The 14,459-nt window shown below is 35.9% G+C and overlaps 1 protein-coding gene across 1 annotated transcript; it reads right to left on the minus strand.

Moving 5' to 3' along the window:
- Positions 1-8,642: 8,642 nt before the first annotated feature.
- pex11b (peroxisomal biogenesis factor 11 beta) lies at positions 8,643-14,172 on the minus strand. The gene is made up of 4 exons (XM_082185365.1): positions 13,893-14,172; positions 12,420-12,535; positions 11,284-11,485; positions 8,643-10,170 (listed from the first exon to the last, which is right to left on the minus strand). Exons 1-4 carry the CDS (start codon positions 13,946-13,948, stop codon positions 9,744-9,746), a joined length of 801 nt encoding a protein of 266 aa, XP_082041491.1. The 5' UTR covers positions 13,949-14,172; the 3' UTR covers positions 8,643-9,743.
- Positions 14,173-14,459: the final 287 nt, after the last annotated feature.

A 14,459-nucleotide genomic window follows, 5' to 3' on the forward strand; every position in this document is an offset into this window, starting at 1 on the left:
TCTTTTTTTTAAATCATTCCATTTTTGTCTGTGAGCTCCTCTAATATTGTTAGTCAATGTTTGTTTTTTTCCTACAACCACAGTCATATTTTAGTTTTGCATGACGATTTTCCACCTACTCTTTGCCCTGAGGTTAAAATGAGCCATTGTTTGCTGTTGTGCCTTCACACTATTGTATAAACATTCTAAATATGTGAAATGGATTACTCATGGGTTGTAGGTTTGCTCTTCCTCTGAAAACCTTTGAGAAAAAGAAGTGCACTTGATTGTACAGAATGTGCACTTGTCTTGTAGTGTCCTCCAAATCTTAAGTTATATTTTATTAAACTGTATTTGCACATAATATTAATGAAATAAAAGGCCATTTAAGTGGAGTTTGCTTTCATATGTTTCTTAACACACTTAAGTACACTTTTAAAAAGTGCACTTTGTAATGTATATAAAGATGTATTTAATACAAATTAAAACTGTAATATGTATGTAAAACGTATAACAAAGTGCCTGCAATCTTTAAGTTGACCTTGTCAGCACGCCTGCCTCCCATGCCGTCGACCCGGGTACGAACCCCGCTCAGTGCAGGTTGAGTATGACCGGTTACATTTGGTGCCGTGACCCGGATGGAAGTTAGGCTTAGGGGGGTGAGTGTAACGTATAGGCCAGTAAGAGCTGTGTGTGTAAACGTCACTCCTCTGATCTCAAGATGCAGCTGCAATCTTTAGCGGCCTTGTTAGTGCACCTGCCTCCCATGCCGGCGACACAATTTCGAATCCCGCTTGGAGCGGGTTGAGTGCCGGTTACTTTAGGCCACATCCTCAGTATTTGAGATTGTATATTTAGTTGTCTTTAATGACATCTACTATATTGCACTGCTTGTAAATTTTCCTAGTATGATCCAGAGTTATGAGGTTTAAGATTTGCAAATGTGTAAATGTCAAATGAATATGAACAGTATAGCTCTAAGCTGATGTTAAATCAACAGTCATTAAGCATCTATACAGATTTTCAGCTCAGTGGCACCATTGCCAACAGCAGTGAGAGTGCCATTGGCAGTCTGTCTGTTATCTCCACGTTTCTCCTCTCCTGATTTATCTCTGAGTCTCTGTTCGACAGCGCTGAGCCTCAGACCTCACGTAGGCAAAGCCAGGCTTTCATATCAAGCAGTATATCATTCTTCACCCTCACACAGACCTCAAAGAAGGCTACGTTGTTTATCAAGATTAGTGACAAAGGCCAGCTGGATGCACAGAACACCAGAACATCCTTTGAAAAATAAAGTCTGCAGTGAAGAAAATTTGATTTGTATATGTTGTATTCTGTCTGTTTGTCATACCAAGCTACTATGTATAAACTCTTAATATATATTTTAAAAAATATACACAAATTAATAACAATTATTTTAATAAATTATTACATTTTAAATGAATTAACCCTTAAACTCATACCTCATGTCTTTAGTGACCCGGGACGTAATTTACTACCCTTATCATTCATTTTTTAAAGTTAGACATTAGTTTTTTTTTTTATATTCTTCAATCAATTCATTATAAACTATATTACAAGAAAAGAAATTATAAAATTATAAAAGAATGCCTGTTTTCCCATTCATTTTTTGTAAAAATTGTATAGGGTCGCTAACGACCCGAGGTGTGTAACAGTGGAAGTATATTTTTTCTGCACAACAATAATTGAATCTTTGACGCCTAAATAAGTGCAATTCACCTTTATTCCACAAGGTGGCAATGTCTGATACACAGTGATGAAATGACGTTTCACTCATAGTACCCGCAGGCAGAAAACAAAGGAATATTAAGTATCATCAGCAAAGCTTGAAATGGCTCAGCGATTTACTGCAGAGCAAGTACTGAACACAATCAAACATTAGTGTCACTGTCACTTGATGGTGGATCTGGTGAAGAAGCTGTCAGCGATCAAAATATTGATTTGGAAGATGTTTAAAATGATAGTTTTGACAATGTTCGAGATCGTGAATATAAGCCAGATGCAGAATGTACTGGGAAATTAGCTCTGATGAGGACAGGGATGATGATATAAAACATCTGCTCAAACTGAACTCTTCCAGGCTCCAAAAGGTAACAAAATATGCTTTATTTTATTCTTCTGTAATTCTTACTCTAATATCAGGAGAGTTTTATATTATCACAAAAGGTAGAGATCCATCTGTGTTAGATCCGCGTCGCTAAAGACCAGAATATGTCATAGTTATTAGTGAAACATTCATGCATTTAAGGGTTGAATACATTAAAAGTAAACAGTAAAAATGGAATTTAAATTAAAAATGACAAATTAAATTCATAAAAAATAAATGTAATTAATTAATAAATAAAGCAATAAAAAAATGCATCTGTTTTAAACTGGAACACTTGCTTGAATGTTTTTCATTTAATTGCATGCATTGTATATTGTTTTTGCATTGCTGATTTCCATGACTGTTTATGCCCTAACTCTGCCCTATGAAGTGCAGACACTACATCCAGCCATACACAGACTCTCCCAGAGGATTCTGGGACACGCTGCATTGGAGAAGGAGGCTCGGCGGGCAGCACGTAGCTGCAGTATTTTTACTCCCCCGTGACAGAAGGACAAGCAGGGTTGGGCATATTTGGTCTTCACTCGCCTTCTTCAGTCCCAGAGGGATTTCTACTGCCGGGCCAGGCCCACACAGGGACCTGAGGCCATTTCGTACGTCTCATAGCAAACAGCTGCCCTTGTAAACCCACGGCCCACAACAGCATTGTTAGTATTTGAATGTTTCAGCTGCAGTTAATTTCACCATGTGGGAAATAAGGAAATTAAAATATTCAGCATAGTGATTCTGATGTAGTCCAGGAAATGAATGAAACACTTGTTATGGTGATAAAAGCAGTGGTTTATACCATTAGCCGTTGAATCCATTCAAATAGGAAACAGCTTAAGCGGTTCGTCTTGTCTCAGTCTAAACATGTCACCCTGCATGTTTTGCAATTCAAATGTGACCCCAAAAAATGTATTTTGGAACACGTAGCATGTTTTGATTGCAGAGGCAACTTGGTTTAATATTTTACCTACACTTTACAAAGTTATAATAAAAAAGATTACTGGAGGATGTTTTACAAGAAATTACTGTTTCAGTCTTTCTACTTTAAAATCTCACATTTAATATAATGTGTTTACACTTGCCCTTTCTTAGTAATTATTTGTGAAATTTATAGCAATTTTTGTACTGTAAATTGTTTCAAAGTAAATACACCTTTTTTTTTTTTTAACTGATGCTGCTGCTTTATAAAAAAAACAGAGCAGAAAAGGAGAGGAAGAAAAAGAAAAACCCCTGACAAACATGCAGCTCTAGCCCATGTTTAGAAACTGTGACAGTACCATGGTACAGTTAAGGTTTCAGATAATATTACTTTGATATACACTACCATTCAAAAGTTTGGAAACGGGAAAGATTTTTGACAGAAATCACTCAAAGCTCACACCAAAGCTATATTTATTTGATCAAAAAATATAGTAAAAACAGTAATATTGTGAATTAATATTACTCTTTAAAGTAAGTGTTTTCTATTGTAATCCATTTAAAAAAAGTAATTTATTCCTGTGATGTCAAAGCTGAATTATCAGCATCATTACTCCAGTATTCAGAATTCAGTATTACTCCTTCAGAAATCATTCTAATATGTTGATTTGCTGCTCAAGAAACATTACATAATAATATCAATGTTGAAACCAGTCGTGCTGCTTAACATTATTCTGGAAACCGATACATTTTTTTAAAGATTCCTTGATTAATACAAAGTCCAAAAGAACAGCAATATAAATCTTTATAAACATTATGTAACATTATGAATGTCTTGCCACTTTGGCCAATTTAATGTGTCCTTGCTGAATAAAAGTATTAATTTCTTTCAAAAACAATAAATCCTACTGAACCCAAACTTATGAACGATAATGAACCCTGCACACTATAATCTTGTATATATAATGAATGACTTATAATGGACTGTAAAATAGATATGCCCTATTGAACTGCACAAACTATATTATATAAACCATAAACAATGACATGTTGACCTTTCCAGGTTGGTGATACTGTTGATGTATCTAGATGAGCTGAATGTGGCAAGTATTCATATCACTTCACCTGACGTCCCCTTTGTCATACAGAGTTTTGCACAATGGCGTCCTGATAATGCCACAGCGCTGTGTTTATCTTCTGCATTGAGATGACAGAATGTCAAGCACGACCCGTGCCCTCCCCTCTCCCCCTGTATTCGTATTCCACTCACCCCTGCAGCACGTATCCGGTTCATATGCAAGCACAGGACATGAGGGCTGATCCGAATCATCTCACACATCTGATAGGATTGTGTGCATAATAAAGACACATGATCCGTCCACTGAAACACTTTCTGTATGAATCAGCTCTCGACAAAAGATTAACCACAGACCTCAGGGCTGATTATTGTTCAGGATGGATAGATAATATGATCTTATAGTACAATATACAGTGTGTGGTGGGGAAGTCCAGTCAAAGAAGTGTATCATAAAATGATCTGTGTAGGGAATACTCATGGGAAGGAAATTCTTTGGAAAAAAAGTTAGTTAAACAATATTTAGGGTTCTCGGATGGATGGATGGATGGATGGATGGATGGATGGATGGATGGATGGATGGATGGATGGATGGATGGATGGATGGATGGATGGATGGATGGATGGATGGATGGATGGATGGATGGATGGATGGATGGATGGATGGATGGATGGATGGATGGATGGATGGATGGATGGATGGATGGATGGATGGATGGATGGATGGATGGATGGATGGATGGATGGATGGATGGATGGATGGATGGATGGATGGATGGATGGATGGATGGATGGATGGATGGATGGATGGATGGATGGATGGATGGATGGATGGATGGATGGATGGATGGATGGATGGATGGATGGATGGATGGATGGATGGATGGATGATTAAATAAGTTAGAAACTGAGCATAACAGAAAAACGATATATATATATATATATAGAGAGAGAGAGAGAGAGAGAGAGAGAGAGAGAGAGAGAGAGAATATTGATTTTCATATTAAACTTTTTCATTTCAACTTAGAATCTTAACACTAACCTAAAATATTTCCATGACTTGATTTTAGTGATTTATGATTACAGAAGAAAGAAGGATTTGTAAAATGTGTATGTATATGTTTTGAAGTAAGTAAAGTAAATAAATATTTTTATTGCACTGACAAAGAGCAATTTCTAGATGCTAATATAATTTCGAGCTAAGCTTTAGTAGAAAAAAAAAAATATTGTTATTGATTTCCATAACTTGTTTTCCTTGACTTGTCCATGAATTTAGTCCCTTTAGTCCTTTTCAAAGAAACCAAAAAAATTCAAATAAAATACAATGAATGAATGAATAATCATTTTATAGATATTGCACTAATAAAGAGCAATTTCTAGCTGATCGAATAATTTAGAGCTGAGTGTAACAAAAAAAAAAATTACTGATATTGATTTCAATAACTTTTCCATGATATTTTTTAAATTAGGATCTTAAAATTGATTTCAGATTATTTAAAAATTGCAGTTCGTAGCCTTAAGTCCATGGTATTGGATTTCTAACCACTGTCAAAACATCTTTTTAATGCCCATTTGTACAGACAGTATTTTTGGGGGATAGACCACCTTGTGTTTAAGAGGTCAAACTTGAGCTTATGTAAGGAGTTCAGAGACAATCAGTTGTCTATTAACACAGTATTAAGCTCTTGGCACAGATTCATGAAGACTTGCACTGTTGGGACGAGCCAAACATTACTCATCCTCTCTCTCATCATCTTTATCAAAAATGGTGTGTGTCCTGGTTTAATGTTACTGTCTGCGGCACTGTGTGTGTCCAGATCTTTGCTGGTGGGGTGCAAATGTCTGAGACTCAGACCTGGACCTCACTGGAAGTCGTTGTGTTGATCTCAATCACATTCAGTGTTTCTATGACTACCACATTTTGGGAGCCTATAACACGATAATAGTGTATGTGGTTCCATGTCTTTAACTATGTAATTGAGTTTAAAAAAAATGTTTGGTACGATGTATTATTGTGTGCATGTTGTATACAATAAGTAGGTGAGGTGAGAGGCCTCAGAAGAGAAGGTTAGTGAGTTAGTGACAGGTTTCGTGGCATGGTTAGGTTTAAGAGGGTTTACTGGTTGGGTTAAAGGGTTGAAGGGAAGGGTCAACAGTGTAATACTCTTAAACATAATGGTTCTTTTATTGGCATATATGATTCCAAGAACCTTTCAAATCCATGGAACCTTTTAATTCCTCAAAAGGTTATTTATAGTGGAAAAAGGTTCTTTTATAGGGTTAGTTCTTTTATAGGACCAAAAAATCCCATCATTTACTCACCGTCAAGCCATCCTAGGTGTATACGACTTTCTTGTTTCAGCCAAACACAATCGAAGTTATATTTATCTCTTCCAAGCTTTATAATGGTAGTAAATAGAGTTTTTGAAGCAAAAAAAAAAGAGCATTCATCCATCATAAAAGTAATATGGCTCCAGGGGGTTAATAAAAGCCTTCTGAAGCAAAGCGATGTGTTTTTGCAAGAAAAATATCCATATTTAGAACTTTATAAACTATAAACACTGGCTCCCGGTAACAGCCGTTCACGAGTCTAGTTCCGGTGGAAGAGTGACCTTTGACCCGACGTATGATGTAGGACGTTGGAGTAGCGTAAGCTTAGTTGAGAGTAGACACCTCTAGCGGTTCAAACAAATAGGGCTGGGCAACGAACTCAAGCTCCTCTGACTTTTCTCTTTAAAAATTCTCCTTTTACATTTACATTTATCTGACGCTTTTATCCAAAGCGACTTCCAATTGCTATATATGTCAGAGGTCGCACGCCTCTGGAGCAACTAGGGGTTAAGTGTCTTGCTCAGGGACACATTGGTGTCTCACAGTGGATTCGAACCCGGGTCTCTCACACCAAAGGCATGTGTCTTATCCATTGCGCCACCTCCATTGCGCTTTTACACTGTTTTGTTTTGCTCTTTCCTCTGCACTTTAGCGTTCATCAATACGTCATGCGTCGGGTCAGAGGTCAATCTTCTGCCAGAACTCAACTCGCGGATGGCCATTACCAGAAGCCTGTGATTACAGTACTTTTATGATGGATGGATGGATGGATGCGCTTTTTGGAGCTTCAAAAACTCTGACTCTATTCACTCCCATTTTAAAGCTTGGAAGAGCCAGGACATTTTTTTATATAACTGATTGTTTTTGGCAGAAAGAAGAAAAGTCATATGCACCTAAGATGGCTTGAGGGTGAGCATTCAAGATTATATGGGATTATGGGATATATTTTCATTTTTGGGTGAACTAACCCTTTACCTCTTTCAGAACTGTTCACTGAATGGTTCTTTGAAGAAACCAAAATGGTTCTTCTATGGCATTACTGGAAGAAAAAACACTTTTTTGAACATTACTTTAAGAGTGTGGATGTAATAACATGCAGACATTTTTAAATACAAGCATGTACAATACTTGCACTATATCATATGATTAATTTAAATGTTAAGTTAAAGACACTTAATAAAAACAAGGTCTGTTTATGTACCAGTAAAAAGAGAAAAACAAAACTATAAAGAGTGTAGCCTAATAAGCAAGGATGTAGAATGAGATATAAACAGAAACCGAGAGAGCAAGAGAGCATCTGTTGTGGGTGACTGTGGGTGGTTTTGATGACCACTCTTACCCCCTTCCCATCCTGATCATCATTTATGTCATAAGCTTCCTACTGAAAACACTAAAAATCAAGACACGTGTACCTAGCATTTCATATAACTGTTCCACCAACTCTTGAGAATCTACATGCTGCCCAACATAGCAGCAAAAATGTAGGCTTCTGGATAATTAAAAGTGATTTTGATCCTGATAGAGAAAACGAGAGGGTTGGGGGGTAATGCAAAAATGCAGCCATGTGGGAGTGACACAGCATCTGAATCAGTGTGATGTAACTAATGAGAGAGTAGGAGGAGGACAGACCCCCACCACAGCTTTCGCAGCAGGAGGGAAAATGCTTTCAGTCTGTGCCATTAAACACATCAATTACAAACTTCCATAAGGACAACGCATAAGCATATCAACATTAAACACTAACTTGTTTTAGTTTGGACATTTTTATGCAATTCATGAATTCAGGACTATATTTTCACACTTAGCAATGTTTATCTTAATCATTTAACGTCAACAAAACCGTCTCAGTGTTCTCTAACAAAAGGTATTTGAGTTCTTAACCTATTCGGTCGCGGTTATTTGGTTTATTTATCTTATTTTCTTGTCAGAAAGCTGGCTGCTGCCTACTGAAACCTTTATATACCGTCTTATGACTGAACTGAAACGATTTCATGTTTCCGGTAGTAAATGTTGAGTTATGTGTCCCTCTAGTGGTGAGATGCTGCATAGCAAGAAACGGCAATGCAGTGATTCAACACAAGAACAGATTAATCATTGATGGGCTTCAAATAGCAGCTTTGACTCTAGCCAGAAAGTTCAAAGAACTTTGATTCGATAAAATATTTTAAATGGTTTAGATTTAATGCACTGGGGAAACTAGGGGAAAGTCAGAGTAGAGAAGAATAAAATTCAAGGCATTATTTATTTCAAAAGTTAGATTCACAGCTCCATCATGTCGACATTCAGTGGTGCATAGTATTAACATTTAGGAAGTTTCAAAATATGGTTAAGTTTAAAAGAAAATAGTCCATAGGTCACATATACATAAGCTCCTGGCTCAAGGCTCACAATTAAGAAAAAAAAAAGAAAAAAAAAATCTAAATAACAGCACAGTGTCAGTGATGTACTTTTTATTCAGTTAAGAAAATTATGCAATAACCTAAATTATTGTATCATTTTCAAATCTTTTTTGGATGATATTTCGTTAATCACAGCAACAAAAAAAAGTAGTAAACTCCTAGTTTTGAAATGAGTTTGGTAACAAAATGCCGAGGTTCACAACTGCAGGAAGTGAAAAGCAAGAAACAGCTTCAAACAGATACAGATTTAAAAATATTTTTTAACCGTAACCGTTTTATCATTGTACAATAATATTTGGTAAGCACAGTTTTTAACACAAAAGGATTTGCAAATGTTTTAAGCTCTGTACTTTAGGGTGAATTTCAAGAGAACTATAAAAAAATAAAATAAAATAAAAATTAGCTGGGTGATTTTTTTTAACAAATCTAAAGGAAAAAAAATATGGGATTGAACACTAAGTCTTACTCAAGGTTAATACTTATTCGTTTTTTATTTTTTGCTTTTTGTTTTACATTTGTAAAGGTCATGATAGTATTTATTGTACTAGATTTAATTTATAAAACTTTTATACATTTTTCATTTTGGGATGAAACGTGACCTTGACATTTCTTAACGTGATTCACCCTTAAGAGAAAGGTATGATTCTGAATAGTAAGTATAGTTAGCGTACCATTTGTAGTTCTGTGCTTTTACTACACTAGAACTGAAAACTACACCACTATATGGTGACAGACTAGGACATTTTCAGACTTACATTCCTTTAAACAGACTTAAATAACTGTTTCACAAAGCTTTTTTGTGTGTTTTAATCAGATTAGGGCAGATTTGTTTTTAGTCTTTCCACACAGAGAAAGCGGTTTTGAATGTGCAATTAAACTTCTCTTTAGAAACAAAGCAACAGGATATGTAGTTGTGATGTGTCACTCAGGGCTTGAGTTTGAGCCAGGGGTGAACTATAGTGAGAATGGATAGGATAGAGGACGTGAGGCCACAGGCTCCCACAAAGCCCGACCCCGTGGGGTACAAACCTAGCCGGTCCAGCGGTATGAACACGTCACACAGGTTCTTCAGGAGGTCCAGGAGCAGCGGAGGGTTGTTGCGCAGCACAGTGATCAAGAGACAGAACTGCTTGTTGAGCCTGGCCGTGAGCATCGGGAGGGGAGGCAGGGGAGACATCGCTGAGGAAGGAGACGGGGATAAAGGGAACTCTCCGTTCTCTGGAGTCGGCGCAAGGGAAGACGGACTGGAGTTAAAGCTTTTAGCTGAACTGCTTCGGGACTCTCTCTCCATCAGCAGACGGATTTCATACGCGTCTCGGGTTAAATTGAGGATGAGTGCGAACAAATAGTATCTGTTTACATGAAGTGAGAGAAAGTCAGGTTATTAAATAAAAAAATAAAAATAAAAACATTTTATTTCTGTGCTCAAAATAATTAAATATCTAGCCATCACCATATATTTTAGTAAAACAGGGTGATGCAAATTCACAGAAGTTAATCAAATGTTCACACGCAAAGCCTAATTTAATGTGTGTGTTATTATCGTTAAATAAAACTAAAAGCATTAAAAACATTTTCGTAAATGTATATAAAATAAACTTAAACAAACTAAACTTAGAAAAAAAATTTATATATATATATATATATATAAACTTAATTATCTAAATAAACTTCTTTATTTATACATATATATATATAAAAAAATATATATATATAAAACTTATTTATATTCTTATTAAGTTTACCTGATGTACTAAAACTACAACTGAAATAAAAATGTATAAAAACTATACAGGCATATTTAAAAAATAAATAAAAACAAATGAAAAAAAGACAAACACACAACAAAATGACTAAAGGTCCTTGCACACTGAGTCCAAATTTTTCGCATGCGTTTTTTCGTATGCGTCATTCGGTGGCTCTGAATTGTCAAAACACCTTTCAAAATGCTTGCTATGGATGCGAAAAACACAGAAAATCGAACCTGATCCCCAAAAATTTATGACGGACGAAAGTTTCGGAAGCAGTGTGTAAGTATTCATTTTTTTAATGTCAGACGCGAATTTCGGACTCAGTGTGCAAGGACCTTAAAACTAAATAAAATTCAAATGAAAACAGAAAATATACAACTAAAACCTAATTCAAAATATTAATAAAAATTATAACAATATATCAACACTAAAAACTAAAATAACACTAAACACTAAAATTACGCACACACATACATGCATATACAGTGTGTATATATATATATATATATATATATATATATATATATATATATATATATATATATATAAAATATATAAAAAAGATATATATAAAAAAATTTTAAAAGATATATATAAAAAAATTCAAAAAGATATATATATATATATATATATATATAACTATTTATTTTTTAATAATAGGAAATAGTTAAAAAAGTTAATTTTGCAATGCAAACAAATGAAACTAGCACTCACCTAAACGACCTCTGGCTCCATTTGTTTTGGTCCAGTTCGGGCAGCAGTCCTGTTTTGCCGGCCCACAGTACATTATCACAGGCAAAATACATAGCTCTGTTGAGATGGGCCACTGTGATGCAGAGACGCAGCACGCAGTCGGACAGATGCACAGAGCGTTTCGCTGCTTCCAGAGCTTCAGCGGAGTTCCCTAACCGCATCACTGAGACAAACACACGGACAGACTGCATCAATCAAACACTGAGCCATATTAACGTAACTAGATTCTGTGAGTGAAAAGACATTAGCCAACAGGGGACACTTTATGGAACCACTTTATTAATATTAGTATTAGTAGGCATAATAAGTCTAAATTAATCCTCAGAGACCCTTTAATATATTTAGGAAGATATTAGCTATATTTCATTTAGGCAAAAATTACATTGGGGTTTTAATGTAGAAAAAATGCATGCAAAATTGCAATGCTGGGCATTTAGGGTTGTAAAATTTCATTGATACATTGATACACATAAATACATACACACATGCATACATACGTACATACAAGCATGCATGCATGTGTATGCATGCATGCTTGTATGTACGTATGTACATACTTGTATGTACATACATACAAGCATGCATGCATACACATGCATGCATATATACATACATAAACACATGCATGCATACATGCATACATACACACACGCATGCATACACACATGCATGCATACATACATACGATGTCAATTACTTTTTTTCTATTGCAAATAGATACATTTCATAATGACAGTTACTGTAATATGCAAACCATTGTAATACACTTCTGAGTGTCAGCTACTGTTATGTGTAGTTTTTACCCATATTTAATTTTAAAAAATGGGTATTATTTAAATGCTTTTTACAAACGCTGCTATTCTGCTGTGCTGTGTCTCTCAGGGTTAATTATGTTATTAATTATATTTTACAGCAAACTTGCATAGGACTTTCTCTTATGAAAACTTGTGATTGAGCTGAATTTCTTTAAATTGCAATTCAGTAAATTCCACCCCTGCCATTCCAATCCAGCATCCTGTCAATTCAAATTCTCTTATCAAAAGAGAGCCAGTTGTGCCCAACCCCCATTCTTCTGTCCACTGCCAGCTCAAACGTACATTTTCTGGTCAGGCTCATGTGGGCTTCCAGCTGTTTAATGGTGCTGAGCAGCTCTGCTCTGGCTCCTCCTCTCTGCAGCGTGTAACCCAGCAGTGTGCAGGCGTACTGGGCAGCCCTGTTCAGACACAATCAGTTATTGAAAATGAGCATTTACACTGCACCAACATTCATTTGGAAAGTTACATCCTTACTAATGTCTGAATATCTTTGCATTAGATCAGGGGTTTTCAAACTTTTTGATGCAATGGACCCCTAAAAATGATTTTCCCTTTGTGAGGAAGTATACAAATACAGTTCTGATCATAAGTTTACAAGTTTACAAGTCTACCCTTGCAGAATATGCAAGATGCTAATAATATTTATTTATTTTTTATGAGAGGGGTCATTTTCTTTTTGTACTACCCTGAATAAGCTGTTTTACATAACAGATGTCAAAATATAGTCCACAAGACAAAATAATAGCTGAATTTACACAAATGACCTCTGTTAGTTTTTACCTGGATGATCCATGACTGTTTTTTTGGGGTTTTTTTTGTGATAGTTGTTCATGAGTCCCTTGTTTTTCCTGAGCAGTTAAACAGTTAGCACCGTTCTATCGAAAAATCCTTCAAGTCCCGCACATTCATTGGTTTTCTACCATCTTCTGTATATTTGAACCCTTTCCTATAAGTGACTGTATGATTGCTAGATCCATCTTTGCACACTGAGGACAATTGAGGGATTCATACATAACTATTAAAAAGGTGAAAACATTGACTGATGCTCAGGACGGCAAGATGATGCATTAAAGGGGACCTATTTTGTAATAATTATTTAGTTTTAGGTAACACTTTTTTTTTTACAGTGTCCTTGTAACATATTACACATACTTATGCATAATTACATGCAACTAACCCTAAACCAAACCCTAATCCAAACCCTAATCCTAATCCTAACCCAATACATGTTGTTAATTAATTACTCAGTACTTCAATGTTTAATTGCCCTGCAAGGACATCTAAAATATATATTTTATTATTATTATCAGTTTTTGTATAATTTTTTTACTGAACTTTTTTGTGGACCCCCTGGGGCCCGAGACCCCAGTTTGAACAAAAGCGTCTGTGCTCCAATACCATGTTACTTGGTGATATTTTCGTTCTTTCTTTGTAAACAATGCTTTTATAGTATAATTACAGTACACATGTACACAAATTTGAATTGAATTGAATGAGTTTTATATCCATATACCATATTAACATGGAAGGCACAATACCATAACCAAAAACATGAGAATAACACTGAGCTTTGTTGTTAGTTTTACTAATTGTTAGGTAACTTGTTAGGTAAGATGGTGAAAACAGTATCTAGACTCCAACTTCCAATGCAGCACTTTCAAGTATCTGAACAGGCTGTCACGGAAACATGTAGTAGGTACACGTAGTGGTAGTGCTGTAAACATGTAAGCATGCATGCAGTGAGTGTTTGTGTACCTGAACACGCGTTCTTTGGCTTGACTCTGCGAGCTGAATCTCACCCATGACTCCATCGTGCACACACTGGGCCTGTGCGTCCTTCACGCGCGTATTCACTGATATTCACGGCGCCAGATACAGGTTAACCAATCTGACCGTAAAGATCCTTGATGTTTTCAGACAATACGCACTTTTAAGAGCAGTCTGGTGCTGGAAGTATGTTGCATACTTGCTCTGTTGCACTTAATGTTTTTGTCGCTTTGACAGTTCGTCCGTGAATGGCAGCTGAAGAGGGACACGCCGTTCGCGTTTGGATTGAAATCGCATTTCACTTGTCCTCGAATAACACGGTGAGTCGCATTTTGACAAATGGGGTAGAGATGTCAGAGATGGCAAGAAATTAACCGGTAAACTGTCTATTTATTTTGTATTAAACTAGATAACTTTAATATGTAACGAAAAGTTAAGCTATGCAAAGCAAAAGCTTTATGAATTCACTGTCAGTTTCTGGCGACTAGACACCAGGGGTCGCCAAAATTAAAAGGTATGGATTTAAAATTAAATGCCACAACTATAACAAGAAGA

The sequence above is a fragment of the Leuciscus leuciscus genome (assembly GCF_965113295.1).
Source record: "Leuciscus leuciscus genome assembly, chromosome: 12".
Classification (NCBI taxonomy): domain Eukaryota; kingdom Metazoa; phylum Chordata; class Actinopteri; order Cypriniformes; family Leuciscidae; genus Leuciscus; species Leuciscus leuciscus.

What these genes read in the sequence shown, in the direction of transcription:
- pex11b (XM_082185365.1), bottom strand. Translation starts at nt 13,948, where the DNA reads ATGGAGTCATGGGTGAGATTCAGCTCGCAGAGTCAAGCCAAAGAACGC. An exon ending in CATGAGCCTGACCAGAAAAT is followed by an intron (nt 11,486 to 12,419) that starts GTACGTTTGAGC and finishes TGTTTGTCTCAG; the next exon opens with TGATGCGGTTAGGGAACTCC. An exon ending in TGGAGCCAGAGGTCGTTTAG is followed by an intron (nt 10,171 to 11,283) that starts GTGAGTGCTAGT and finishes TCATGTAAACAG; the next exon opens with ATACTATTTGTTCGCACTCA.